Genomic DNA, 26,622 nt, shown 5'->3' with positions numbered 1-26,622 from the left:
TTTAATGTCACTTTGAAGTGTTCAGCAAAGTGAGGCATCTGAACCATGACCTCGGAGATAGTTTTGAAGTCATCTGACTTCACTGTAGTGTCTTTCATGCCGTTTTTCCCTCCAAACTGTACTTAGCTGACCTAATTTAAAAAGGATTACAAATTTTCATCTGCTGTATAAACTGTTGTGAAGGAAGAGTAGGGATGGGGAGGAAGATATGAGAGCTGAAAATTGCGAAAGACAATGAAAGCAGAAAAGCTCATTCTCATAATAGGATAATTTTCATTTGACTGGAAGGCATGGGTGCAAAACCTGCCTGCTGGACATGGCACAGAAATTTGTATTTTGGTTAACAGTGTATAATTCTAACAACTTAATCAATGTTGACTAGCATTTTATCCTCAATCTGAAAGTAAAGACTAGCTGCCTTTAAGTAGGGATGGCAAAATCTGCCTTTCAATGTATTTGGTTTGAGGATGAGAGATGGCAAGATGTGGCCACTTCCAGTCCATAAAAAATGTGAATACTGAATAAAACATACTGTGGTTTATTGCCCTGATGATTAGTATACCATTTATCAATAGATGTATTGAATTTTTTAAAAAATATATTTTCCTTTAAGTCTCCATTTCTTGAAATGGAGGAACAGGATTAACTCAACTGAAACAGTGAAACAAAAGCTCGCAGCTTTTTAAAAGTCATGCAGTTTGTATTTCCTGATTGTTTAGTGCAATATTTATAATGCTCATAACTATGAATTCATTGCTTCTCAAGTACTTGAGTTCTATGAAAAACACAACATAGACTAAATTAGTCTCACATGGCAAAAAGTCATTTGGGAAAAGATAGATGTTTCAATCCTTCTGTATCCTGTTTTCTGATGGTAGTGTTGAGATTCCTTGTTATTTTTGTAATTCTTTTGATATTATTTTATTCTAAAAACTTTGTATACTAAAACACAGTAATATTTCTGGCTACCATATGTATTAAAACAGATTTCATACTCCAACATATTTAAATGGTGTCCAAAAGTAAGTATTATACTGCTCATAAATACCTAGTAATTGGTGGTAATATTCTCAACTTCAAAAACCATAATCTGGTACTGCAAAGTGTACTGTAAGAAGTGATGTATTCAATGAATAGACATGTTTAAAGGTTTCCAGATATCTTTCACACATAGTGTATCTTTTGGTATTCAGAGTCTTTTCTGCTTTAAATTTCAGTAGAAGTGATCTTATAATATATAAAGAAAGATTTGATCTACTGAGTCACATGCTTCGATTTGCAGTTTGTTAATATCTATCAGCTGAGCTTTGGAGAGAGCTCCGTTCAGTTTCTAAACTCAAAAAATCTGCATGTAGTTTTGATTAAATACTTTCAGAGAGAAGTGGGCAAAATAAGTATTTTACATTCAGTTTTAAACTGCGTATGCAGGGAAGCTGATTTCAGTGAACAAAGAAATGTAGGACTTTTTTTCTGTTTCAATACTTCCAAAATTTTATGCAGCTTTATACTGTTTGTGATGAGTGTGCGTCACTTATAAAGTCTGTTTCTTGAATTGTTTCAGAAGTACCAAGAATATCCATTATTCAGAAGCAAAATTAATTAAAAATTATTCTCTTCACTATTGCTGTGTGTATGCCTTTTTGCAAACTTAAAATACTCAAGTAATCTCCAGTTTATTTGTTTTATTTTTTCTTACCTTCAGAACCAACATATATCACGATTGGTCCGCCCACCTGCGAGATTTTGGTGAACTGCACTTTGACTGAAAAAGACTGTATCTATAGCTTCAAACTGGACCAAAATGGTTGCCGCATATGTCAGTGCAAAACTAGTGAGTATGCAAAAATACAGTGACTTCTACCTTTTATATCAAGCTGTATGTGAAAATGCTAGTATGCGTTTTTTTCCATTCATAATGTTGATTATATGTTGTAGTAGTGTGCGTGTACTTTATAGTTGTTCATCTTTAAAGGATCAGTTCTGATTTCTGACAGTGCTTGTTTGCTTGCCTAAAATGTGTTTGGAAGAAAACATAAAATGTCTGACTTAGGTAAAAATTAACAGCAACATAGAAAGGGTAATAATCTGGGACTTAATATTCATTTAGACTTTGGGAAGGCTGATAGGATTTCCACATTTCATTTTCCTCTGTGTATGTAGAGAGTTTAAGAGAATTTAGGTTTGTGCACTTCAAAAACTATGGCTAAACAGCCTATTTTCAGATTAGCTTTTTTTCCTTCAAAACTTAGGTTTTGAGGATAAATGTTTGAAAATTATATGCCTGGGGGGTGTTGGTATATATACAAACATATTCATATATAATTTTATTTCTATAACATATCCTTATATTTATACTTTAGTTATATTAATTATAGTTATATTGATATTTTAAATAAAAAATAATTATATTAATACTTTAATTAGGATTTATGCAGGCTTTAACATCTGTTGCTTCCCCATGGAAAATCATTGTGCCTTGTGAGAACTTTGTGCGTATCAGTGAAGCAGCAAAATCTATTTTCTGTGTGTGTTTCCTTAAGAATTCAGTGTTTACAGATGAAATATAAAGCATTGCCCAACAAAGCACACCTGTGGCGTACTAGTCTCAGCTGTAGGATTCATCACTGGCTGCTGGCCCAGCCTAGCAGTGGGTTTTAACTCTCTTCATCATTTTATTGTAGTTGGGTAGCCTCTGAGGCTTTCACAACTAAAGCATTACTCTGTTCCTCTTCTTTTGATTTCAGTCTGCCTGTTCTCAGTCACTTTCTAAACCAATGTGACTATTTTAGGGGTCCCCAGTCGAAATGGTCAAAACAAAACTGTCAATTCGTACAAACTAAAGAGTTTTAGGATTGAATTGGTGTTTTGCTTAAGGAGCAAGAAAAGGGTTTGTCCTGGCTTTTTTACCTTTTCTTTTTTTTTCTGTGAAAATGTGCATTTTTTATTTCCATAAGGTAAACGACAGGACGTCTTAATAACAAGTAAATATTTGGCAATCCGTAGTGTCATTGTGGTAATACAGAAATAATACCTTTGATTACAAGTTGTGTTCATGGCAAGGGTGATTTTCCATATTGCATCCAAGCTATCTCATACATGCCTTATTTCATTCTTCCTAGGGTTAAAATTAAAAATATTAAGTTCTGCTTTTAACACTGTAATTTGATTTTTCTTCTTTTTTAAATTGTTGTTAAATTGATTGGGGAGTTTGACACAAACAAGATGGACGTACTCGGCAAATTTCATCATCTCTTCCTGTGCACCCAGTCCTTCCGTCCAGTTTGGCACACAGGAGACCCATCACCCCAAGGGATCATTTCCTTTCTCCTAGATTACCAGATTGCACGTGTACACATGCCACATCCCAGGAAGTCTCTGTTCTTGCTTGGAGTGTTTCTGATTAAGTAATGCTTGAGAAGCTATTCAAGGAAATTTTTCTCTTGCCAGATTTGCTTGAAATTATTTTCATTTTGCAGTAGCAAACTGTCTGGAGCAAGCTTAATAGTGTCATTTGTCTGTCATCTTTTTTTTCAGTTAAATAACTGGAATTGTAGATTGCTTTAAAATCTCCGTCATTCAGAGAGGGGAAACCTTTATTTTCTAAAGAAGTGAAGAAAAACAAAAATTTGGAAGTCTTCATCACTTGGTGGTTAACAGTCAAAATGACAGAAATAGAATTATTCTGTCAAGTAATGTGTCTTGCTTGCAAGGCTCTGGACAAATGTGTGTGTGAGCACTGAGAAGGGAGTTTTAGGTCAAATATGCTGAAAACGTACTGCAATACTTCTCTGCGTTTTGAGATCTTACGTACTTTCGTGCCCAAACTGTTTAGTTGTATCTTGGCTCTCTGAGAACCTGATAATGTGTATTATCTTTAGCTCATGTAGACTTGTGTGGACTTTGGGGAACATCACTGTCTTTATACTGCACCCACTTGCTTCTTGCTTGTCTAAGCTGCTCAGATGACTCAGATCTAAAGTGCCTGAGTAAAGGAGACCCACACGCCCCCATCACCATTTGAAATCATCATATCCTAAATCTACTAATCTCTTTCCAATAAAGTTTCCTTTTTTGCTAATTCCTCTTTAGATATCTCTGCTGAAGATTCATTATATTTCAGTCTATTTCAGCCAAGATAAAAGCAAAATGGCAAAGTGGAAGAACAGAGAGTAAAGCTGTAAATTGTTCCTCATTGGTAATAATTTATAATTTTATAATATATAAATATATAATTTATTTATAAATATAAAATTTATAAATATAAAATTTCATTTACATTACTGTAGCCAGAAATTAGTACAACACGTTTATTTGAAATACATGACTAAGTGCTAAGTACGATATCATGAAACTTGTTTGGTGCTTGACTGTAATTTAGTTTCAAGTTTATCCAGCTTGACTCAAGCCAACTACAGAATGAGAAGGAAGAAAGAGGCAAATTGTAGTATTTCTGTAATACAATTTTAATAGAAGTAGTTTACTCTGTCCTTTATCCTTCTTCCTGTTTTTGCAGTTAACACAAAAACATGCTGTAGCAACACGCAGTGAAAACATACATGCTGTAGAGTAAAATAAAATTAAAAAAAAAAAAAAAAAAGCAGAGACAAGCAGAGACAGACCTCAGTTGTAAGAGAAGGAAGGAAATAGCTACCACTGAGGAAAGAGTAGAGATGGAACCACAAATAATGAGGGAGAAAGAATGATCATACTGACCAGGAGTGTGTAGAATCCAAAGCAGCACTACATGAGGGGAAAAAGAAAACCAGGATATAGGAAGATCCACTGCAAACTAAAACAGTAGGAAAACATTAAATGCATTGCCAGAAAAAAAAAAAAAAAAAAAAAAAAGGCAAGATGACATAACATGATACAACAACAAGAAACAAATAGAAAAATGTAAATAAACAAAAAATCATTGCTTATAGGGTACAGCAATTGCTATTGTGTTTGAAGCATCTATGCCTTGGCTTTCATAGGGAGAACTGGAGTGGATTAAAGTATTTAGGAGGAGGAGTACATTAAGGGAATGAAACAAGACCAGTGATCTGCTAGTTTTGAGGCAGGACTCCTGTTGCTCCAAAGATGACTAACAGGCACATTGAAAATGCCTGCTAATTGTAGTAACATAGGGTTTAACATCTGATGGTTGCTGCTGGACACTAAATCATTCTTCAGTGAGAGTCTGCAGTGAGGGCCAGTATTTTATCCGACCTTGTCTGTTGCCTGTATTGTATTCATGAAAAAGAAAAAGCCTTTAAAAATCTCTCCTGCAACTTAGACTATAGCATTTCACCCCAAATTAACTGAATGTAAAGTACTGTTCAGGGTATAATGGCGAGCTTGTATGGCTTTAGTATTTTTTAACCTTTCAAATCTTACTAAAATTGAATGAAATTGGAGCATTGATGCCGACTTTAAAAATGGTTTGCTTCATTTAGAAGGCTTACCTCTGCAGTTACGAGATGCAACTGTTATGCAGTTTCATTAATTCCGATTGCTTACAGAGAAACACAATTGTAGAAGGCTGAGATGAGTCTTTTCCCATGCATATCATCATCCACTTTGTGCCGTGGTCTCTTTTGTCTGTTAAAGCAAACAGTGAAATCACCATTCAAAAATTAGAAATCTTGGTATATTACGTGTTTGCACAATTCTCTAGACATAAAACCACCCCTTTCCCCCAAACACGTTCTGTATGGATGCAGACATATTTTTTGAAGAGTGTTGATACTGTTTCCTTAAATGAGAAGAAAAAGTATTCTACAATGGAGTTAAAAAGGAGGTACTATTATTCACTCTATACTAGCAGACATCTGCAGCGTGGACTTCAATATTCTGGCAAGTCACACCATCTCCCTTTATAGCTGATGAAGTGGAGTGGAATTCCAATGTGGAATTTGGGTTTGGCAGTGTGGGACTTGTTTAGTTTCGTAGGTGTTCAAAGGCAGGATTGGAAAGTTTGAGAAAAGTTGGGTAGGTACATCTACAGACTGTCTATAAATAGCTGTGGTTAAGGCTCTGAAAAATTGTATGGAGTGATGATGGGAAAAAGCCTAAGGAAAACTTTGCAGGGGCTCCAATGGAAGAATACATCTCAACTCTTCTCTTCTGTGTGTTAATCATTCATTAGCTACAGTATGGGATGGATTTTCCTAACCTTTTGCTCCTAGCCAAAATTTAAATATTTCATTCCTTTATCACTGTAAATAATCCATAATAATCCATACTCAGGGATGTGTTCTGAATGCTTCAAAACTCCCTCAGTGTTAATTTTGTCCATTTAAATAAACATATTTTTTGGTTTATTTTGATATCAAACTAAGGTGGGATGAATAATCACACACACTACTCATACAAAACGTACACTTCAGACAATGCAATATTCTTGGAAATAGTAAAGTAAAATATAAATTAGGCAACACTTTTCTGTTTTAGTGACAATTATCTCCCACTGTTACCTTAATTTAGCAACAAATTCCATGAAAAAAAAAAATATATAAAAACAAAGACAATCCAGGTGGTCTCCTTTAGTGCAAGGAGAACACATCTTGGATTCTGAGTGATTTTGTAGACCTGACAGAAAAAGGATATTTTATTATCCTTCTGCAGTGATGTGAAAGGGAATAGCTATTATATTAGACCTCAGTTAGCAAAATACAGTCGTGGAAAATTGGACATCAAGCATGTTTCTGGAAAATTTCAGCTTTAGATCAGAAAAAAGTACATATTCTAAGTAGAATAGAAATATTGACTGTAAGTGCACATGCAGAAGTTCTCCCTGAAGAGGGTGGAATTATGCTGAACTACTTATACCAAATAATTATTATCTGTCTTCTCACTAAAATAAAAGTCTTTGACTGGGATCTCTGAAGATTACAACAATCTATCGGTTTTAGTAATGTTTACAATATATCTCATGAAGTAGAAGCAGATAAGAACTTCACTTGACTTGTGGGGAAAAAAACAAAAACAAAAACAAAAACAGTGTGCTACTAGAAGGTTTGTGGAAGCTTGATCATTTTCCAGTAATTCTACCTTTGAGATATCACTGCTGCAAATCTATTTTCATGAAGTCGTGTGTTGTATGTGAATCCTTGAGTTGTTTAGAGCAAGTATCCAAGCGGGTAATTTGCCTCAACGGACTCATAAGATTATTTTTTTATACAGGGTTTTCTAGCATCACAGTGCCCAATCCCTTCATTTTTATCCAGCTGTTGTGAATCATGAGGTAATTCTAACAAAAGGAGGGAGGGTTAGTGTGGATCTGTGGAGGCAATATATTCAGAGAATTCCAGTTACTGATAAGTAACCTAGTTTTCTCCTTCATAAATTTGCCTCCCCAGATCCCCACCCCTGAAGATTAACCAGCAGTAGCAATCCACACCGAGAGGACGGCTGAGGAGTGCTTAATTATAAAGGTACTGTGAAACAGTTCTCCTGATATGATCTAGCCTCAGCGTCAAGAAAATAATGATGGTAAAGGTATGTAGCTAGCTTTGTGTAGCCACGCTACAAATTTTCAAAAAATGGACACCAGCCTAAGCCAAGTTGAAATACTGATATAATTCTTGTCAAGTATCTCTTAATATTCTCTGTCAGGTTTTTTTTATCTGTGAATTAGAGCATTAAAAACTAAAAGTATTTCAACGGGCTGTGCATCTCTACAGTGCATTTTCAGAAGTTTTTAGACTAAGATGACTTTCAGTCTTTACACTACAATTATCAGTGTGTCCATACATAATGTAATAAAATGGAGAAAAATAAATATCCCTATTTAAGAGCTTGTAGGTTTTTATATGCCACGTATATGCTGGATGAAGCATTTGAAGCATTCTCAAGAGATTGAGAAGTCTTTTTTAAAGTAAGAGTTAGCTGGAATTACAACCAAGCTATTAGAAATTCAAACAGAAGACCTTTTTTAGACCTAAACATGCAATTCATGGAATTGAATTTTGTTTACTTTTCAGTTTGATTTTTGAGCAATATTTTATAACACTCCAAACATTCATGGGTTCATGCGAGGTGGGGATGTGAGCACTCTGAAATCAGGAATAAATCATGCATCTGATGGTTTGAATTTAGGCCAAAGAATTATGATTCCTTTTGAGATAGATTGCCTCTGAGATACCATACCTGAGAAGGAGAGATTGCATTGTATCTGAAATATCTGACTGCTGAGTGAATCCTAACAAATGCAAAGACTGCTAACATTGCATATCCTGGGAAAGAAATTTTTTGTTGTCTCGTTTGCAGGGTGGGCCCTGGACTGTAGTAGATCATGTTGGTATATCAACTGCTCTTACATGCTGATTTTTGTGCGTACCTTTCTTTCCTTTAGCAGCCAGTGACTCAGTCTTACAGTGATCTGAAAACCTTTTAAAGCAAGAGTTGATGTTAGTGTTGAGAATAAGATACTTAGTGGAAAAGAGTTTTAAGACACCACACAATTTGTGTGCAGTGTGCTGTGTAGAGCCTCACCATATCTTGGTAATCATCTGTTCTTATGACAAGACTTTATTCTTCAGAGAGTCTTCTCCCATTCCCCACATCCCAAACAGATTGCCCTTAAAGAGTATCATGCTCTTCTGAAACTGTAATATTTGTTTTATTATAGTCTGTGTGTATGAAACTGTGAGTGAGTGAAGAAGTGAGGAGAAAGGAATCACTATATTTAAAGGGAGTTTATGGGCAATGATGACCAGGCTTAAAAACTTTGGTGCTTATATTTGTTTGTTTGTTAATAATTCACAAATGGTTTATGGAAGACCAATTCATCTTCAACTGTTCTTTCCCTTTCTACTTGTTTTTTTTTTCAACCGCATCTTAGTAAATTGGTCCAAATTAATCCAATAATTTGAAATTCCCATACCTAAGTCAGCATATAATGTGTTAAATTGTTGCAAACTACAGAACAAAGTGTTTTCTAGAACTACAGTGTTTAGAGGGATCAAAGTCTATAAGCAACAGCTTTTGCCAGTATAAGCGAGACCTAATAAAGTCTGTGACTAGAAATGTGGACTTGGTAACTGACTTTGCTGCTGCTTTTGCAGTCATGTTTGCATATGGAAAAAAAAACTGCATGGTCTTGTTGTGTGGGCTGGATTCACTGCTATAAATATTCGGTGCATGCTTCTCATCGAGTGACTATTTATTCATAGCAGGAGGCAACTTTAATAATGTCACTGATTGAGGACAGCCTTTCTGTGATTATTGTCCTAGCTTTCTGCTGTCCTTAATTCAGTTGAAATTCTTCTAGAATTTTATGTGGTATTTCAGCTAATGTCTGTCCTAACAATAAAAAGCTAAGTATTTGTGGTAAAAACACAGTTATATTAGCCTGAGACAGTCAGAAATACAGTCATCTTTTTCTAAAGTCATATCACATCAGTATCATTCTGAGATCAACCAATATCCTGCGCCTGAACTCTCATCTTGTAGCACAAAATTCTTGTTTATTCCCTAGGGGTGGCACAACCTTACATGTTTCCAGTATTACATTTCACCTCATTATTTTATCCCCTAAGACCTCCTATTACCTTGTGTAGAAGAATCGTTTTCTATATTGACATTACCTCATTGACATTTCATGTTGCATAAGAAAAAATAATGAACATATTTCTACTACTCACACAGAAGAACTCTACTCTCCAGCCAGATATTTCCCTAAGCATCACAATTAGAGATGTCTTCCCTTTAATTGGTTTCCTGTTCATAATTTTGTTTCTGATTTAGTCTTCTACCTCCTATCTAACCATTAGTTTAGTTCCCTTAGTAATGTCATTATAACTAATCAGGGAAATAAAGATGGCTTATGCTGTGTGATGAGAAGCTTGATCCCGTTCTGTTAGTGTTGCAGTGACGTGCAGGTGCGTACTGCAGTTCTCTCAAACTCTGAAAGCTGGTTTTCCCTGCTGCTTTAGCTTTTAAAATGTTTCCTATCCTCTTCTTTCAGACTGTCTGATTACCCCTGGTAACTGCTTCAAAAGTGTATTAGCCCAGTTAGGGCTGGATTTCTTTGCAAATACATTCCATGATTTGGGACTTGGCTTCCTGATGCAGTTTATCTAAGCAGAGGAAGAAGCCCCCAGAGAAGTAACTTTCAATCATTTTACTGTAATAAATTTCCTCAGTTCATTGCAGAATGACTTCCATGAGCTAGTTCTCTTTATTAGCATTTGTCACTTGAAATGCAAAACCTTAGCAGAAATCTGCTTTTACTTATTGTTTCATAATGAACTTGTGATTATTTTGTTAATGATGAAATTAAAACTATAGCTAAGGCTACAGAAATATTGTCAGGATGACAATTGCATGCACTGAATTTATTTCACATTTGAATCTTTAGGCTTGCAATCTTTTCCTCTTTTTTTTCTTTCTTTCTCTGAGAGCTACACTCTGCTTTGTAAAATTGATGTTTCACTCTGTTTTCTGAAAAAATTTTCCCAGTTTAAAATGCTGGACTAGGGTTTTCAACAGGCCTGTGCAGCAGACATAACCTGTGTATGTACCAGATGGTACTTCAGTTTGAGACTGCCTTTAATTATCATGATTTTAATAATGGTTCAGTAGGAGAAATTTATATGGTTAGATGTCAAGTCAGAAAGCAGACCAGATTTCACTTTCTGACTTTCATGACACTAAATTTCTTCACAGAGAATTTTCGAAAACTATCTGTAGTCTATTTCCACAGCTTGTAATCTCCTACTGTCAGAAATTTAAGTACGATAACATGTTAATTTTAGTAACAGCCATCTTCTCAGAAGGCAGAATTTTTAGCATCCTATTAGAAAGACTGACAGCAGAGGTCTGTGGGGATTAGTCTCATTTCCTCATGTAGCATTGACGTAATACTAGTATGTTCAGATGTGAACAGTGGTCTGTATTGACTTAGGAAACTGTCCCTTACATCTGGCATAGCCAGAATGTTGATGATACTTTGCATGCTCTTCAGTGTTCATTCCCAAGAGGCAGTGGTGGTTAGTCAGTCATCCACCTCAAGGCCCTGAAGAACTTTTCTTTCTTGGCCACTTACAAAATGAAAATTCTTCTGAGAATAACTCACTGCATAAAGGATTAAGCAAGGAAGATACTGCCTTGAGACTGGATCTTCTGGTTAGTATGCCAGCTGACATTTTGAGTTTTAAGTCTATTTAACATCATAAGCTACTTGGGATGAGACACTGTCTTCCTGCTTGCATAGCACTGTCCTGGACACCTTGACCCTTTTAATAAAGTATATTAACTTCACACATAACGGACTTGTTTTACATCTCTGAAAAGCAGTTTCACTAACCAAATCAAAGCAATCAAACCAGAGGACTGAAAACAAAAATGTATTTGGCTTTGGGATTCTGAGGAATCATTATTTTGCCATCTTCCATAACTTCATATTCAAACCTGGGTGTTGCACTTGGATACCTCTCCTTAATATACTGTCTGGAGACAAGTAAGATAAAGAAATATGACCACTAAAAAATGTTCTTCTTGTTTCTATTTTTTTTAGATTAATTTTTTATTATTATTATTTCCAGCTCTTCCTTTCACTTTAAGATTCCTATTAGTTTCTCTCATGTCTTTGCATTTTTATACCTTCTTGTTCCTTGACCTGTCTTCCGTGAGCCTGATGTTTATGGACAGCCACCTAAACACTTCATGTCTGTGACAAAGTATGCTTTGGAAAATTAATGGTTCTGATTGATCCACGCTGTGCAGTTGTGGGATTATTCACTGACCAGTTCTGAGCATCTGCAGGGGAATCATAACATACATCATACCAAAGGTCATAGCTGAACTTAATTCTTTTTGGAGATATTCCAGTATAGGTGTACTTTCACATACATTCTTTGTAAAATTCAAGTCTAACTTTCAAAAATATTACTAGCTTATAAAGTCATGCATAATGAAATGTTCAGTTAATTTTATTAGCACTATATGTGGTCAGGGAATAATTGTGTACAAACATCCTAGTGTAAAATCTCATAAAGTCTCATTACTTTAACTTGCTTCAAGGAAAGACTTTTTGTGTTACATGTACATCATTCTTTACCAGAGAAAAGTATCAGAGTTTCCTCTGCATTATAAAGTTTTAAAATCGGCATTAGTGGATACATATTAAAAAGATATAGTCTTCTTGAGAGATCAGCCTGAACCCTTATCCTTCAAAAACTTGTAAGACTTCATGAAGATCTTTGTATATGTGTTTCTCTCTGAGTTAAGCAAGAACTTGAGACAAGTGTTACCACTGCTGTGCAAAGGTTATATCTGACTGCGAGTAAATACTGAAGTCTTGTAGCATTGGTACTCTGCTGACAGACAACCTCTAGAGGTTGTGAAAGGATCTGGCATTTCTTATTCTGTATTCCAAATGACAAAAAAACCTGCACGCTTTTTGCATCAGACACCAAATTTGCGTAAAAGTATAGAGGTGGGAGCCATGAACCTGATGATCTTCGTCCTACTTAAACTGGGAGCTGTTGTTTGAGATAATAAGGCTCTTACGTTGCATTGCACTTGTGCGCCCAAATTCCACCCCAGAAGTAGGCAATGAATTTGCCAGTTTTCTCAGAGGCTTCAGTCTCACTCTGAGGTGCTAAGAAATTTGTCTTCTTTACCAAATGAGCATTAACCTGGTAGAGTAGGTAAGGAAACACTTAGCTTAGCCACATCTGGTTAAGTCTATATTTTGCAGTTTTAAATGCAACGTTACAAAAACAGAAGAGAAAGCATTTAAGTAAAGCAAAGATTCCCTCTGTGATCTGCCTTCAGTATATTACCATGTTTCAGACATAAAGAATATCTTTAAATTTCAGACCCACAGAAGTAGTGTAAGGAGCAGAATAAGTCAATGTGCTGATTTCCTCTTTGGAAAAACCCTGTCCCTAAATGTTCATAACCCTAAAGGAAAGTGGTCTTCAGAGCTCAAATGAGGAACACATCTGGAGGAGCATTCTTCAGCTGCCCTCTGAATAACCAGCACTTTTTAGTGGTGTGGATGTTTCAACTGGAGATCGGTCATTCTTTAAATATCACTCTGAAAGTCAGCCCTTTGGATATCACCCATCATATTCTTCTGTTGAAGTATCTCAGTTATATTTCCCTCTTTTTTCTATTTTGATCTCACTTTGGCTATTGTAATAATGGTCATTTTTTTTCTCTCTGTGTTTTTCTTCCATACTGTAACAAAAATCCTGGTTTTCCATTTCCTCTCACCTCTGCAACCAATAAATTAACTTTGCATCCCAGAGTATGTTAAGAGTGGTCTTTCTGGCATTTCCTTCAAGAACAAAAAGAAACATGATCGTTCTCGAAATAGTAACTCCCAATGAGAGTGGATAAAATGACTGTTATTTATCTCTATACCGGAGAAACTGAGATGGCAGTAATCCAGCATCTCCCTCACACCACAAGAGGCTGATAAAACATGGTTGTGGCCTTCAAGAGACAGGTCTAGCATCTCTAAGCTTATATTTTTAAAAAGCAGGTCTTAATCACCAAACAGCTGGCAGCAAACAGCATGAAGAATAAAACTTGTTAATATATCCCAACCTTTCAGTTCTGTTTAAAATAAATTGAGAAGAAGTAAAGATGCTCTATGTTGAACAGGAACATATTAAACCCATATAATGTGTTAAAAGTATGTGTTAGTTTAAATGCTTTATTAAAGGCCAACAGAGTCATGGATGTTGGACTCCTTTGGCTATGCATGTTTTCATAAAGTCATGTTAGTTTAGGATACTAGGTAGTACTCCCCAAGTTCTTGACTGGAACTGAAGACATCCTGTAATGTCTGCTCATGGTTTGGGTCATTACAGGAGAATTCTAAAATTAGGACAGTCCGAAGGTAAGGCTTACCAGTATTTAAAAAGTTACGAAGCGAAAGGGGATGGAAGATTTAGTCTGCTAAAGATGCATTTGTCTGGTATAAACGGTTTTTACGTTGTGATAACCTGCATGTGTCCTTCACAGGGGAGGAGCTGTGCACCGGCCTCATTTCGGGCTGTTCCTTGGACTGTTCCTTCGGCTTTCAGACTGACGTCCACAACTGTGAGATCTGTCAGTGCCGACCACGGCCTAAGAAGTGCAAACCCATTGTATGTGACAAGTACTGTCCCTTTGGATACTTGTACGTATTCTTATTCTGAAAGCATATTTAATCTAATCCCTGCATTTACAGAAAATACGCAAAATCCAGACATACGTACTTATGTTTACTTTGTGTCAAACCAGGGGAAAATGTAAGAAAACAGAAACGTCATTACTTGATGTGAGATTGAAGTATTCTTCAAAATTGATTTTGATCAATAGATTAAGAAACAGCAACTAAAAAAGACAGCAGCAGATTATAAAAGCAAAGCAGTGCTTAAATTTTTTTGAAGAATATTTGACAAACAAGATAAAAAAGCTACTTACAAGTGACGTCTCTTGCATGTAGTGTTTTGAAATTGCTTGCATGTTCCACTGTGACACCCTTTCATTTTATGGCCCATTTATTTTATTCAAGTGATTTCTAATATTTCAAAGGGTTTTTTAATGTTGATATCACACCAGACTAGTTTTAGTGAGACATTTCTGATAGTTACTTTACAGGATTCATGCAGTATAGTCATGAAGATTCATACCATCTCTTATCTAAGTTTTTGTAAATAAGTTCAAAACCTGTATTGTTGCTGGAGTTCTTTATTGATAAAAGGAAGTATTGGCTGTATTTATTGATTTGTGGAACAGGTGATGAAAACTGGGCAGATCTTTTGTCACATAGAAATTTCTTAGTTACCAATCTGTGGCTTCTGTATGTATTATACTAATACATTTTATTTACAGAATTAGGCTTGCCTCTGGTTAAATAATAGAAGTTTTCTCAGGAAACAGCACTCATGAGAGTGGTAGGATTGAAATAGGACAAAATGAGGGAAGGACAACAAAGATTAAATCAAACTTCACTTCTGTCCCCAAAATTCAAAGTTTAGTAGATGAGAGAGGAAAAGTAAGAATTTAAAATTAAAAGGTTAATAAAATTATCCTTAGGCATGTTGACTTCAAGAGTGGCTGAGAGTTATTTTCAGCTTTGCAAGTGAGAGAAAGTAGAACAGGAGGGAAGTTACAGAAAAGGGATGCAGTTTTTTGTCCCCAGAACTTTTGCCCAGAGGCTTCAAAGGGAAAGATGGCTGACGATGGGTGACGGAATGAAACATGAAAGATTGAGCAGAAATAATGACTGGTTAGATGTCTCAGTTTTTTAGATAGGATAAAGCTGCTTACATTAAGGATTAGAGGACTGAAGTCAATTAAAACAAGTACAAAGCATGCAGAATTGTTTAGAAAGCATGCAGGGAGAGTGAAGTTTGAGCCATGCCACTGAGCAGGCACAAAATCCAAGATGAAGTCTCTTAAAGCTGGAAGTCAAAGAAGAAAATGGTGTTGGGATATCTGAAACTGTGAGAACTCCTCAGTGGAATCAGCAGGAAGGGTGGCTGGGATGAGGCAAGAACAGTAAAGGAATACAACTTACACTGTATTCAAGGATTTACTGGAAATTGCCATACAATCTCATATGGTGTAACCATTTCTCAAGGGGCACTGAAATAATAGGCACTAGCTTAAATTTGATTTTGAACTTTGGTGCAGAAGAGAGAAACATTCTGAATAGTAGCCATCAGAATATATTTAATTTCTATTTGCAACAAAGATGGAAGCCATCTTTTTTGTCCATGATACATAATGCATCTTCCGCAGCAAGTGCAGGGTGTGAGTTCAGCAGTCTCCAGACTCTGTATCTGAACATTTCGTTTTACTTCTGTATTTGTTTTAAAAACTGATTTCCATTAAAAATACTCAGTTAGTGGTTATTTTTTCAAATTGGTTTATAAACTCAGCAAAATAATCCAACAGGATATTTAAAGGGCGCACTAAGGCTGTTAGATCTTGCAGTTTATACTTTTTCCATACTGTAACTCTTAATTTATTATTTGTAGCATGGTCACTAACTTAGAGCTATCTGGACAAAATCTAGGAATACTTTTTTCCACCACATGCTCAAGGAGTGTGTACATGCATGTGTTTTCATAACAGCAGAGACAGTTGGTATGATCTACAAAAATTTTTAATGTTTACTCACACAGTGTGATTGAATATCATACAGCTTGGAACAGAAAAATCTAATATTACAAGTGCATAATTTATTATTTTCAAGGCCATTTGCTTTAGCCTATTCATAAGTTATGAGAAAACCATTAAATAACATCTATTTAATGTCTTTTGTCATTGGCTTTTTGGATTTACACAGAAATAGTTTGAATATATTAATGAACCAAGGTCTAGGTGTTTATTTCCATACCAGCTAACTCTGTTCTTTGACTTTTCTGCAGTATCTAAAGCAGTCAGGTTTGTTTCTCCTTTTGGTTTCTTTCAGTTTACTACTAGTTTCCCTTCACTGGCAGTCCCATATGTAGATACCACACTGCAGTGCTAAAACTGTTTTTCTACTGCTGATAAGGATTATGCTGAACTATACTTTCCAGAGTCATTTACTATTAATGTGTTTTGTTTGTGTAAATGTGTTTACTGCTACATTCTTTTAGTTTATTGTACATTACCTATCCCAACAACATGGAATTATGAAGAAATACTCCCTTTTACATAATGAGCAGGTTTGTCTGCTTTTGTTATATTAAACTGTAATTTTTGTTTGGAGGAAAGCAGACGGTATTTTTACAACTTTAAATGGAACATAGTAGAGACCATAATAACCAGTGGTGAACTGAGTATTCTTTTACCGTAAAAATTTTGAATCTTCAGGAAAAAGCAAGTATTTTTTTAAGATAAGACAGTAAATTTCTATTCCTGGGCCTGTGCTCCCACTGTGTGTGACTGGCAGTAATGTATAACTGCTAAAAAGAATAGTATTTTCTTTGACTCTGTTTCCTTCCTTAGATTTCAGTAGAGACACACCCCTTACTTCTGCTTACATATATTTTCACTCTGCAACTTCTGATTTTTCCTTTCTTTTCTTAAGCAAAGGTTTCTCTTTACTGTTGTCTTCTATGCTACTTTTTAATATTGTTAGTTTTGCAGTGATGTTGGCTGTTCCATGTGAACTGAATTAATTAATGAATGAATTTTGACTAATTCAGAAACTTGTTACTTACTTTGAGAAGCCTGACTTTCATGGTCTCTCCCATCAACTGTGACTTAACTGTTTTTTTTTTAAAGTTAGTTTTAAACAAAGATGAGGAAGATCCTTGTATATAAGGAGAAGATGACCCTCAGATTACAGTGAATTTGATCTGTGATGTTAAGGGTTATACTCTGACACACCAGTACAAATCATCAAGAATAACTTTTTGAACAACAACAACAAAAAAAATCTGAAATAATTCCATTGGCCTTCTCTTATTACACTTTAGGTGAGATGTGCCTGCATTATTTTAAAAGGCCTTAAAGAGAAATCTCTAAATGAGAAAGATGGTAACCCGAGAATGGAGCTTAATACACCTTGCACCTTTATAAACTGATTTTCTGTGTTTGAGTGCAATCCTCTTGACCTGTAGAGCCCTCTAGTTTGTGTGATCTGTGAGAATCGTTCTGCTGATACCTGTGCCTAAGCAGTTAAGGTAGTACAGGTTAATAAATTTGTGGTATGCATCAATAGTAATCTAGCTGATCGTATGGGGAAATCTGCAGGTGTCTATTCCATCTTCTCCAGTGTGAGCATACCTGAAGCTTGCATTAATGCTGTCTATCCACCCAGAAACGATTCAGTCTTCTGAATGAAAATCAAAGAGGACTGAAGAGAAAAAAGATAGATGGGCCCAGCTTTATATAAAGAAATCGATCAAATCGTTCATTTTGCTGGAATTCTTTCCTCTAATAAAGAACTGGTGTCTCGGTTTCTGAGAAGGATAAGAAAAGGCCTATGAGTATTGTACATGAGCTGCAAGAGAACTTAAATACAGGGATGCCTAGTCCTAGGTGCAAGTATTTTTCAGTGTCAATCGTGTCAGGGATAATCTGTTATAGGACACAAATTTCAGGCACAAACCCCAGTGATATTCTAAACTTGTGAAGGAAGCAGCCAGTGTCTAAGAAATTGTGTGGTGCTGCCACATAAGAGTCTCAAATATTCAGAAAAATAGATTTTAAAATTAAAAAATTTATTACCTAGATATACTAGACTTACTTTGTACACCTGAGGAAGACTAAAATTATGAAGTAATATGCTTCAGAATGGAAACTCAGATCTCCAGAAATGGAAAGTATCTGGAATTTAGTGAAAAGGAAGAAAAATAGTAAACAGTTGAATATTAAAAAGCATAAATACTGAATCTTGCAATTTGCCACTCTTCATTTGAAGCCCTAGACATGATAAAATGACACCTTGATCCAACATGGACTCAGAGAGTGTCATATCTGGACCATTTAATGACTTGCCCAGTCCAAGGGATGCTGTCTGGGCCATCCCACTGTATCCCACTCAGTGGAGTTGTGGAGGTCAGTGAAAACATCACACAGGTCAGGACTGCTCTGTGGGCTAGCCCTGAACCACACGACTCGTCTTCAAATAGAGAACATTACTTAAAAGGTAATGTTCTGCCTCTCACAGAATTACACTGCTTGTTGTAAAGAGTAATAATTTTTAGCCTGTATGTATGACTCATTTAGTATATTGACCTACAGAGGAAAATTACAGATTTCTCTGTGTGTTTGCTGTACTTAGATAAGGTGAAACACTCTTCTCTTTCTCCATTTTTTTTTAACTAAATGTGCATGAACAGTTTTATTAGAAAATCTATGTGAACTATGTAGCAAAAGCATTTTAGGAATGACAGCAACTATTAATAGGCATAGTATGGTAGCTGGAAGTAAGATAAAGATGTTTTAAAAACAAGTTGATTTCAAACTGATGCTAGTGTTTTAGGAACCCTGCCTGCAGGATGATCTTTCTTTTGCATTTTTGTACACCTGAAAAAAAAAAAAAACCAAACTTTAAACTTATTTAAGCTATCTGGAAAATAATCTTCAATTTAAATTCTGGTTTTAAATGTAGAATGTACTTTAATTATGCACAATGTTTGGCTGGTATTTTTAAATGACGAGTGTTTAATAAGTATTAAGATGACTGTAATTTTAAAAAAACCCAAGACACTGGAAATGAGCACTAATCTTATCGCTGTCTACAAAATATATGAATAATTGCACTGAATTAAATTAATAACATCTAAAGATAACCATGTATGCAACAGCTTGTAGCATGAAAGGCTAAAATTGTGGTAAGAACTACCTTAAGATCATTTCACTTCTTACTTCAGTGCTAAAATTATTTAGATTTACAGTTCTGTAGCACATTTGTTCAGTTCTTCACTGCTACCGTACCAATTTCTTTTCTAAAATAGCAAGCCTTATGTGACTTTCAAGCCTGTTATGACCATCAAAAGCATGGGATGTAATGGAAGGACAAACCGCTATTTTAATGTAAAATTTTGATCACAAATAGGAGACTAAAGGAGCAAGTATTAAAAGAAGAGTATATTAGAGAGTGAGAAGTTATGGAGTAATCAACATGTTTGCGATTTTTTAAATTATTTTTTTATTTGTTTAAAGACTGTCAAAGGTTAGTAATTGGAAAATCTGAGCTCATGCATCCTTCAAAGAAACCAAAACCTTTCCACAATTGTCTGTAAAAAACCTGTTCAATAGAGTTCACTGTTTGAAAGCTCTACGCATTAATGGAAAGAAGCATTTCTTTTGATATTAAAAGGACTGTGGTTACAGAGTTTAACGAGGAAAAAATAGATGGATAGGAGGACAGAAGTCTTTCATTCTCCATCCTATTGTGTGACAATTTGTTTTCCTCAGCCTTTTAACTAAAAATTAAATGAGGTTTTATAGAGCTTCAAGTCAGGCTTTCTAGAGATTTATATAATTTACTACTTCTCGGTCCCTCTAGATTTTCTTCTTTAAACTTCCCGTGTCTTGTCTTCTTTTTCGGGGGGGAACTGGTGTGCATTTAATGGTGCAGTGTTCAATGAGGGATCTGTCAGTTTCCCAACAAATGTTTTTCCCAATTTTAATGAGTTTCCTCCTTAGATCGATTTGAAAATAATTTACTGGGTTTTGTTCCCTCTTTGTCTTGAACCTCTTCATTACAACTTTTTTTTTTTTTTTTTCCCCTGTATCTTGGAAAGGCACAGAAAATTACCTGTATATGAAGGGAAACAGTACACTTGTGCCTAAAGTTTGAAAGTTATTATCTGTCATCCTGGAAGAAAAACAAATACTCAGTATAGGATTCTCAGAAGCAGCATGTTTATGGTGCTGTGAAGAGATGTTGGCTGGTGGTGATATAGACTCCTGCCTAGCTTCACCTGGAAGCTTTGGAAGCATTTGTGTTCTTGATTGCCTGTACTCTGCTGAAAAGTTCTCTGGTTTTCTCTGTTTCAAAATGCATTACTGTGTGTCCGCTAATTTTTACATGGGTTGTTGGCATCCCATGTGTCAGTTTTCGAGTAAGCTTTGTATCTGCTTATTTAATGTTTTTGGAAATATCTCTGTAGTTTTAATATGCAAGAGAGGAAATCTACTGTACCTATTTTTGGAGGAAAAAAGTTAATAGTATTTTGTGTTATAAAAACACAGTAATTATAACAGATTCCTACCTAATCCTCCAACTTCTTCACAGTTTTAAAAGTTATTCTTTCTACTATTTTGCTTGAAAAAAGAACTGACCATCCATAGTAGCCACAAGCACATATGTTTATATTATCTGCTATGGCTTGAAAGTATCAAATGCAGAGATTTTTACCAGTCATGTGGGGGGAGCACTTGCCAGGGATGGAGACCTGTACACTCCGTAGACCCACTGAACCTAAGGGAGACTATTAACGATAATTTTCTTTACTTGATCAGTCACTTCTTTTGGGGATGTTTTTGCTTTAAAGATCACGACATGTAGATATTTAAAGTGACCTTCTGACCTTTTACAAATTATTTTGGTCATCTAGGAAGAACAAGCATGGCTGTGAAATCTGTCGGTGTAAGAAATGCCCGGAACTGCCTTGTGGTAAAATCTGTCCAATGGGCTTCCAGCAGAACAATCACGGCTGTGTTATCTGCAAGTGCAGAGGTACGTGCGAGTGCATTACCACCTCTAATTGCAACTTGTTTTCAAAGCAGTTGGAAGCTAGAGTGAAGAAAAGGAGTACTGCACGGAATATGTAAGAAATGAAATACCATAACTGGTGGGGGAGTCGGTTCAACTTTGTTCAAAGGAGTGTATTGTTTTCCAGGTGTTTGTCGTTACCTGTGTTCATCTTGGCTTCAACAGAAAGCTTCAGCTGCATTTTCATCTCCCATTACAAAGTCACAAAAGTCAGTTTGATATCGTTATTAAAAGTTAGATCAGGCTCTTAATAAGTAACTACTAGAAATAAGCTAGTGAATGAGGGTTTTTTCAGTAGCAGTGTTTATCTTGGCTTCTTCACCATCATCTTTTCTTTAGAAACTCAAGTTTTTGATTTGACAAATGCCCCATACACCACCTAAAATTAGAGTGATCTTTCTTGGACACTTTTCAGGTGATCTCAAGAAACAATGAAAGAGTTCTAACCCAGGAAAAAGGACTGGGTATACTTAAGCTAAAGTTTTCACACTGTCCACATCCCAAACTTGTAACCACCAAGTTTGAGGTAGAGATTAAGATGTTCATTAGTTGTCTGCTTTAGTTTTGTGCTGCTTTTTAACATGTTTCTCTTTTAATATATTTTTAGTTTGTGTTTTGTATTAATCTGGGTATCAGACTTCCTTCGTTGCTCTTCTCCATGTGTTGCATTTAATAACTTTTTGTTTGTGCTCAGGCTCTCTCTGATCCTAGCTGCTCTTTTGTGCTTATTTTCTTTCATTCTTAATTGTGTGTTTTGATTTCTAGCTATAGGCAAGTAAGTTTGAGTATTTGAGTATTGAGTATACACACCGCTTTTGTAATGACTCCATTCTTAACTTTTTTGGCAGCTATTTCCTTTGTATTTTTTTAAAAATAAGACAAGCTATGGCAACATGGGACTGGAAGAGAAGTGTATGAGTTCCTGAATTCACTCTCCTGTAGTTGAAGGCAAACATGCAATCGTATAAATCGGAAGGAATCAACATTATATTTGCTCCACATGACATTGTACACTTCAGACAATTATAACAAAACTTTAAGACTTCTAGTAAAAAAATTTGAAATATTATAAATATACCTTGCAGATATGAGAAGTAGAGAGAGATTTCACTGACATAAGCTGCAATATATGACTTTTTACTATAAAGAAAAATTTTAAAAATTAAATAAGAAGGGGTCACTGCTGAATAGAGTCCAGTCGAGACAATTCTCATCACTCATCTTGTCATTTGTCTCCATGTTCACAGTCAACACACTTTTCCTAATTGTTGTGATGCTGTGATGGAATATACTCAACGTGTTCTCTTAGGTGTGCCATAAATGCATCCCAGACTATAAACAGATACAACTCTTTGGTTACTAATTATATGTGTGCACGCTTTTAAGTGCTTTCTTTAACAAGGATGGATTTTAAAACATGCACAAATATTTAGAGAAAATAACATGATCCCTCTCTAAGTAGTATTTATCATTATCATGATCATAAAGATACCAAGCCGTGATCAAATCAGTTCAACATGAATTCATTAGGACAATCACCATTATGTTCTCGGGTAGCTGTGAGTCCTTGTTAAAATTTTGACCCAAAATCCCTAAGAGGAAGAGATGGGTAAATCCCCTGCCTGTGAATCAGCTCCACTTTCTAAATTGCTTCTGCCAGAAATAGCTTATGCTAGGATTAGTAGAAGTAGAACCATAGAAGTACAGGGCTGAGGTAGTTCTCTGGAAAACTGAGAGTCTAGTTCTCTGCCCTCACATAGAGTGTATCTGCGTAATCCTTGACAGATGTTTGTCTAAGACTTAATTTATTAGGAATCACCACTCTTAAGAGCAGAAAAAAAAAGAAAAAAACCCCACCTCTCTAAAAGAATGGGTTTTGTGGTTACCAATATATGACATTTTAAAATACATTTTCTAATATTTCTGTCTCTCTGTCTACAAATTGAACCAATTCTTGTGCTAAGCTCAGTAGACATATGAAAAAACTAAGCACCATTCCCTTTAGAATTCTTGCAATATTTAAGTTACTGGAGCCCCCTAAACGTTTTTTTGGGGGGGTTGTTTTTTTTGGTTAAGTCAAATAAACTCAATTATTTTGGTCTCTCAACACAGTTAAAAAACTGGATATTGTACTTAGCAGAAGAAAAAACTCCTAACTAGTAGAGATAGCAGTACAGCATTTAAATTTGCAGTGCTCCTGTACTTGTATATTAGTTTGAACTTGCCTTCTCTGTAGCGATGTCACATTACTGACATGTTTTTCACTTGTGAGCTACTATAATCCCAGATGATTTCAACCATACTTCTAGTTATCCAGTTATTCCCATTTTGTATTTGGGCATTTGGCTGCTTCTGTGAGCCAGCAATGTGCACTTGCAGCCCAGAACCCACCCGTGCCCTGGGCTGCAGCCAGAGCAGGGGGGGCAGCAGGGCCAGGGGGGGGATTCTCCCCCTCTGCTCCGCTCTCATGGGACCCCACCAGCAGTGCGGGGTCCAGCTCAGGGGTCCTCAACATAGGAAGGACAGGGACCTGCTAGAGTGGGTCCAGAGGAGGCCACGGAGATGCTGGGGGGGCTGGAGCAGCTCCCCTGGGAGGGCAGGCTGAGAGAGTTGGGGGGGTTCAGCCTGGAGAAGAGAAGGCTCCGGGGAGCCCTTCGAGCGGCCTCCCAGGGCTTAAAGGGGGGACAGGAGAGGGGGGGAGGGACTCTTTGTCAGAGAGTGTAGTGATAGGACAAGGGGTAATGGCTTTAAACTGACAGAGGGTGGATTTAGATTAGATATAAGGAAGAAATTCTTTATTGTGCAGGCGGTGAGGCGCTGGCCCAGGGTGCCCAGAGCAGCTGTGGCTGCCCCCTCCCTGGGAGGGTTCCAGGCCAGGTTGGACGGGGCTGGGAGCCCCCTGGGCTGGGGGAAGGGGGCCCTGCCCATGATGGGGCGGTTGGAACTAGATGATCTTTAAGTTCCCTTCCAAACCAAACCATTCTGTGATTCTTGTTTGTACTAATTTTAATTAAAAACTGAAAAGTCAAATCAATCTTAGTTTGTGCAGTTAATTTTGAATAGTTGTATATATGCTTGGTTTGTTTCTCCAAATTTTGGTGTATACTTTATAATACCTCAGGAAAAAAAACTTTTATTAAATCAGATACTTTGTTTATTAAGAAAGGGGGAGGGTATTTCCATTTAAGACTTCTGTGTTTCAATAATAATTTTAATATAGAATAATATTCAAGTGATATTAATTCAAATAGGAATTAATATATAATCTTATACTAAAGTATAAAAATGTAGTAACTGTATGTAAATTTTTTTTGTAGTATTTCTGTTTGTGCAATAGGATGAAGTCTGATTTAAGAAGCATTTTTTACTTAAGCCATGGCTTTTCTTTTTAATTCACAAAATGGTATACTAATGTAATTTCTATGTGTTGAGTTCTTATTCTGATATCATACATCAAAGTAACTTTGTACCATCTACTTGTGGTTCTTAGACCACCTTTGATAGATCTGCCACATCTGAAGAAGTACTGACCTACATGTTAATAAAAAAAACCCAAACCCTTACTAAAATTACATGTCAACATTACTGCTTTTCATACTGCATCCTTTTTAAATAGAAAATTAAATAAGCAACTTAATACCAATAACCTTATATATATATGTGTGTCAACAGAACATGGTTGACATACCACTGAAAACAAGTCAGTTCACTGACAAACTGATCCTAAATTCTTCATCATCATGGTGATGTGGATGAGGGAGTGTTGGGCTCTAAATTCACTCTGCTGATTAACAAAGAATATATTGAGGCTGAATCCTGAAGCTCTTAAGTATGCCTTCAGATACAAATGAGACTTTATCCTCCCTAGACCAACTGCTTGTGTGTTCTGGCTGAGTACAAGTAATGCAGCAGTCCAAGCTATTGTGTTCTCATCTCAGTAAAAGCTGGGAATGAGGGTTCAAATTGTCAGAGCAGTTATCTTCCAGACATCTCATTTATCATAGTAATGTATACAAATAATTTCTTATAGGTAAATGTTTTATTAAATATTTCCAGTATCTACCATGACCCCACTAGAACTTGCTTGTAAATTTTTGTCACTCATAAAACCATCCTTAGCTCTTGTAAATGCTATTATATTCTACTTGCTATCAGATAATCATAGATAATCTAAGACACTGTAATCTTTAAGTATGTCATTTTAAATATACTTAATGCTTTCTGCTATTTCCCTCCATTGCATTCCTCTGTTTTCTTATATTATTTAGCCAGTACTGCATTTCTCTATGATTAAAAACAGTATAGGTGCAACAGAAAGGGATTAGATTTTCCAAGGAAATACATTCTACTGCATTCTACCATCCCCTTCAGTATACCTTTTAATTTCTTCATGTGTGTTGTTACTTTATTTCTAAGCATAAATGGTAGACCTATTAACAACTTACTGATCTTATGTATGCTTTAAGAATAAACGCAACCCAGGCATGAAGTTGGTATGGTTTTTTAACTAAACAACACATGCTTATCAGGGCATTTCATTTTCCTTTGATTTTGTACAGAGGCAACCGCTTCTCTTATGCCTCCTGTTAAAACAGGCTCTTGCCTGTCAATGGATGGGCGCCGACACGAGAACGAGGAGAGCTGGCACGATGGCTGCAGGGAATGTTACTGTCACAACGGACGGGAAATGTGTGCCTTAATCACTTGCCCTGTTCCTAATTGTGGCAATCCCACCATACATCCAGGGCAGTGTTGCCCATCATGTCCAGGTAACATGCTTTCTTCTACATGTTTTTGTAATCGGGTTTCATTTCACGTGTGTTCTGTTTCCTAATACATTGAAATAATCTCATGCATCATTCAGTAATAAGTATATATGAAGGTTTCTGTGCCCAAATATAACATGAGAGTGGCTTTCATTAAGATCTCAGATGTCAAAAGTGGGAACTTAAATATTTAAAGCATATGGATGTTTTGGGTCCTAACATGTTGAAACATGAAATCTTTAAAGTGGAAGAAGTTTCTAGTCTATATTAGCTATAATAGCGAATTTATACTCATGTACAATTTTGTTACCTATAATAGCAAATATTAGAATCCATTATTTTCTCCTTTTTAATTCAAAGTGGAGTTTTATAAAAATTCATCTCTTGATCTACGTTTCACAACCCCTCAAAGAAGTACACATTTAAACAGATGTCTTAAGTAATTGAACATTATGATTCTCTGTTCTGAGGGAAGGCTCCTGTGCCAGCAGCAGCGGATTATTTTAGTGCTTTAGGTGGGAAGGCCAAGTACGATTAATGTTGTATTCCAATACAATTTTAATAATAAGAGTTATTATAAAAAAAAATCTATGGAAGATGTTAGAATGTGGGTAGAGTATAAGATTAATGCCCTCTGTCTTCAGAATGATTCCTGCAATATTTTACATGCTAAATAGATTAGTTTGTAGCACAGTGATACTG

General features: G+C 35.9%; 1 protein-coding gene across 1 annotated transcript in view; it reads left to right on the top strand.

Annotated features, from left to right (window-relative positions):
* The window catches only part of CRIM1 (cysteine rich transmembrane BMP regulator 1), a 196,205-nt gene that overhangs the window by 151,693 nt on the left and 17,890 nt on the right, over window positions 1-26,622 (top strand). Inside the window, exons 8-11 of the mRNA XM_033011059.2 lie at window positions 1,703-1,831; window positions 13,966-14,122; window positions 20,997-21,118; window positions 25,714-25,923. Of these exons, the coding sequence (XP_032866950.2) occupies window positions 1,703-1,831; window positions 13,966-14,122; window positions 20,997-21,118; window positions 25,714-25,923 (618 nt within the window). The remainder of the gene's footprint in view (window positions 1-1,702; window positions 1,832-13,965; window positions 14,123-20,996; window positions 21,119-25,713; window positions 25,924-26,622) is intronic.

The sequence above is a fragment of the Tyto alba genome, unplaced genomic scaffold (assembly GCF_018691265.1).
Source record: "Tyto alba isolate M040663 unplaced genomic scaffold, T.alba_DEE_v4.0 Super-Scaffold_16, whole genome shotgun sequence".
In the NCBI taxonomy this organism is placed as follows: Eukaryota; Metazoa; Chordata; class Aves; order Strigiformes; family Tytonidae; genus Tyto; species Tyto alba.
Note: the sequence above shows the minus strand (reverse complement) of the source record. Positions and strands in the feature narration are given on the sequence as shown.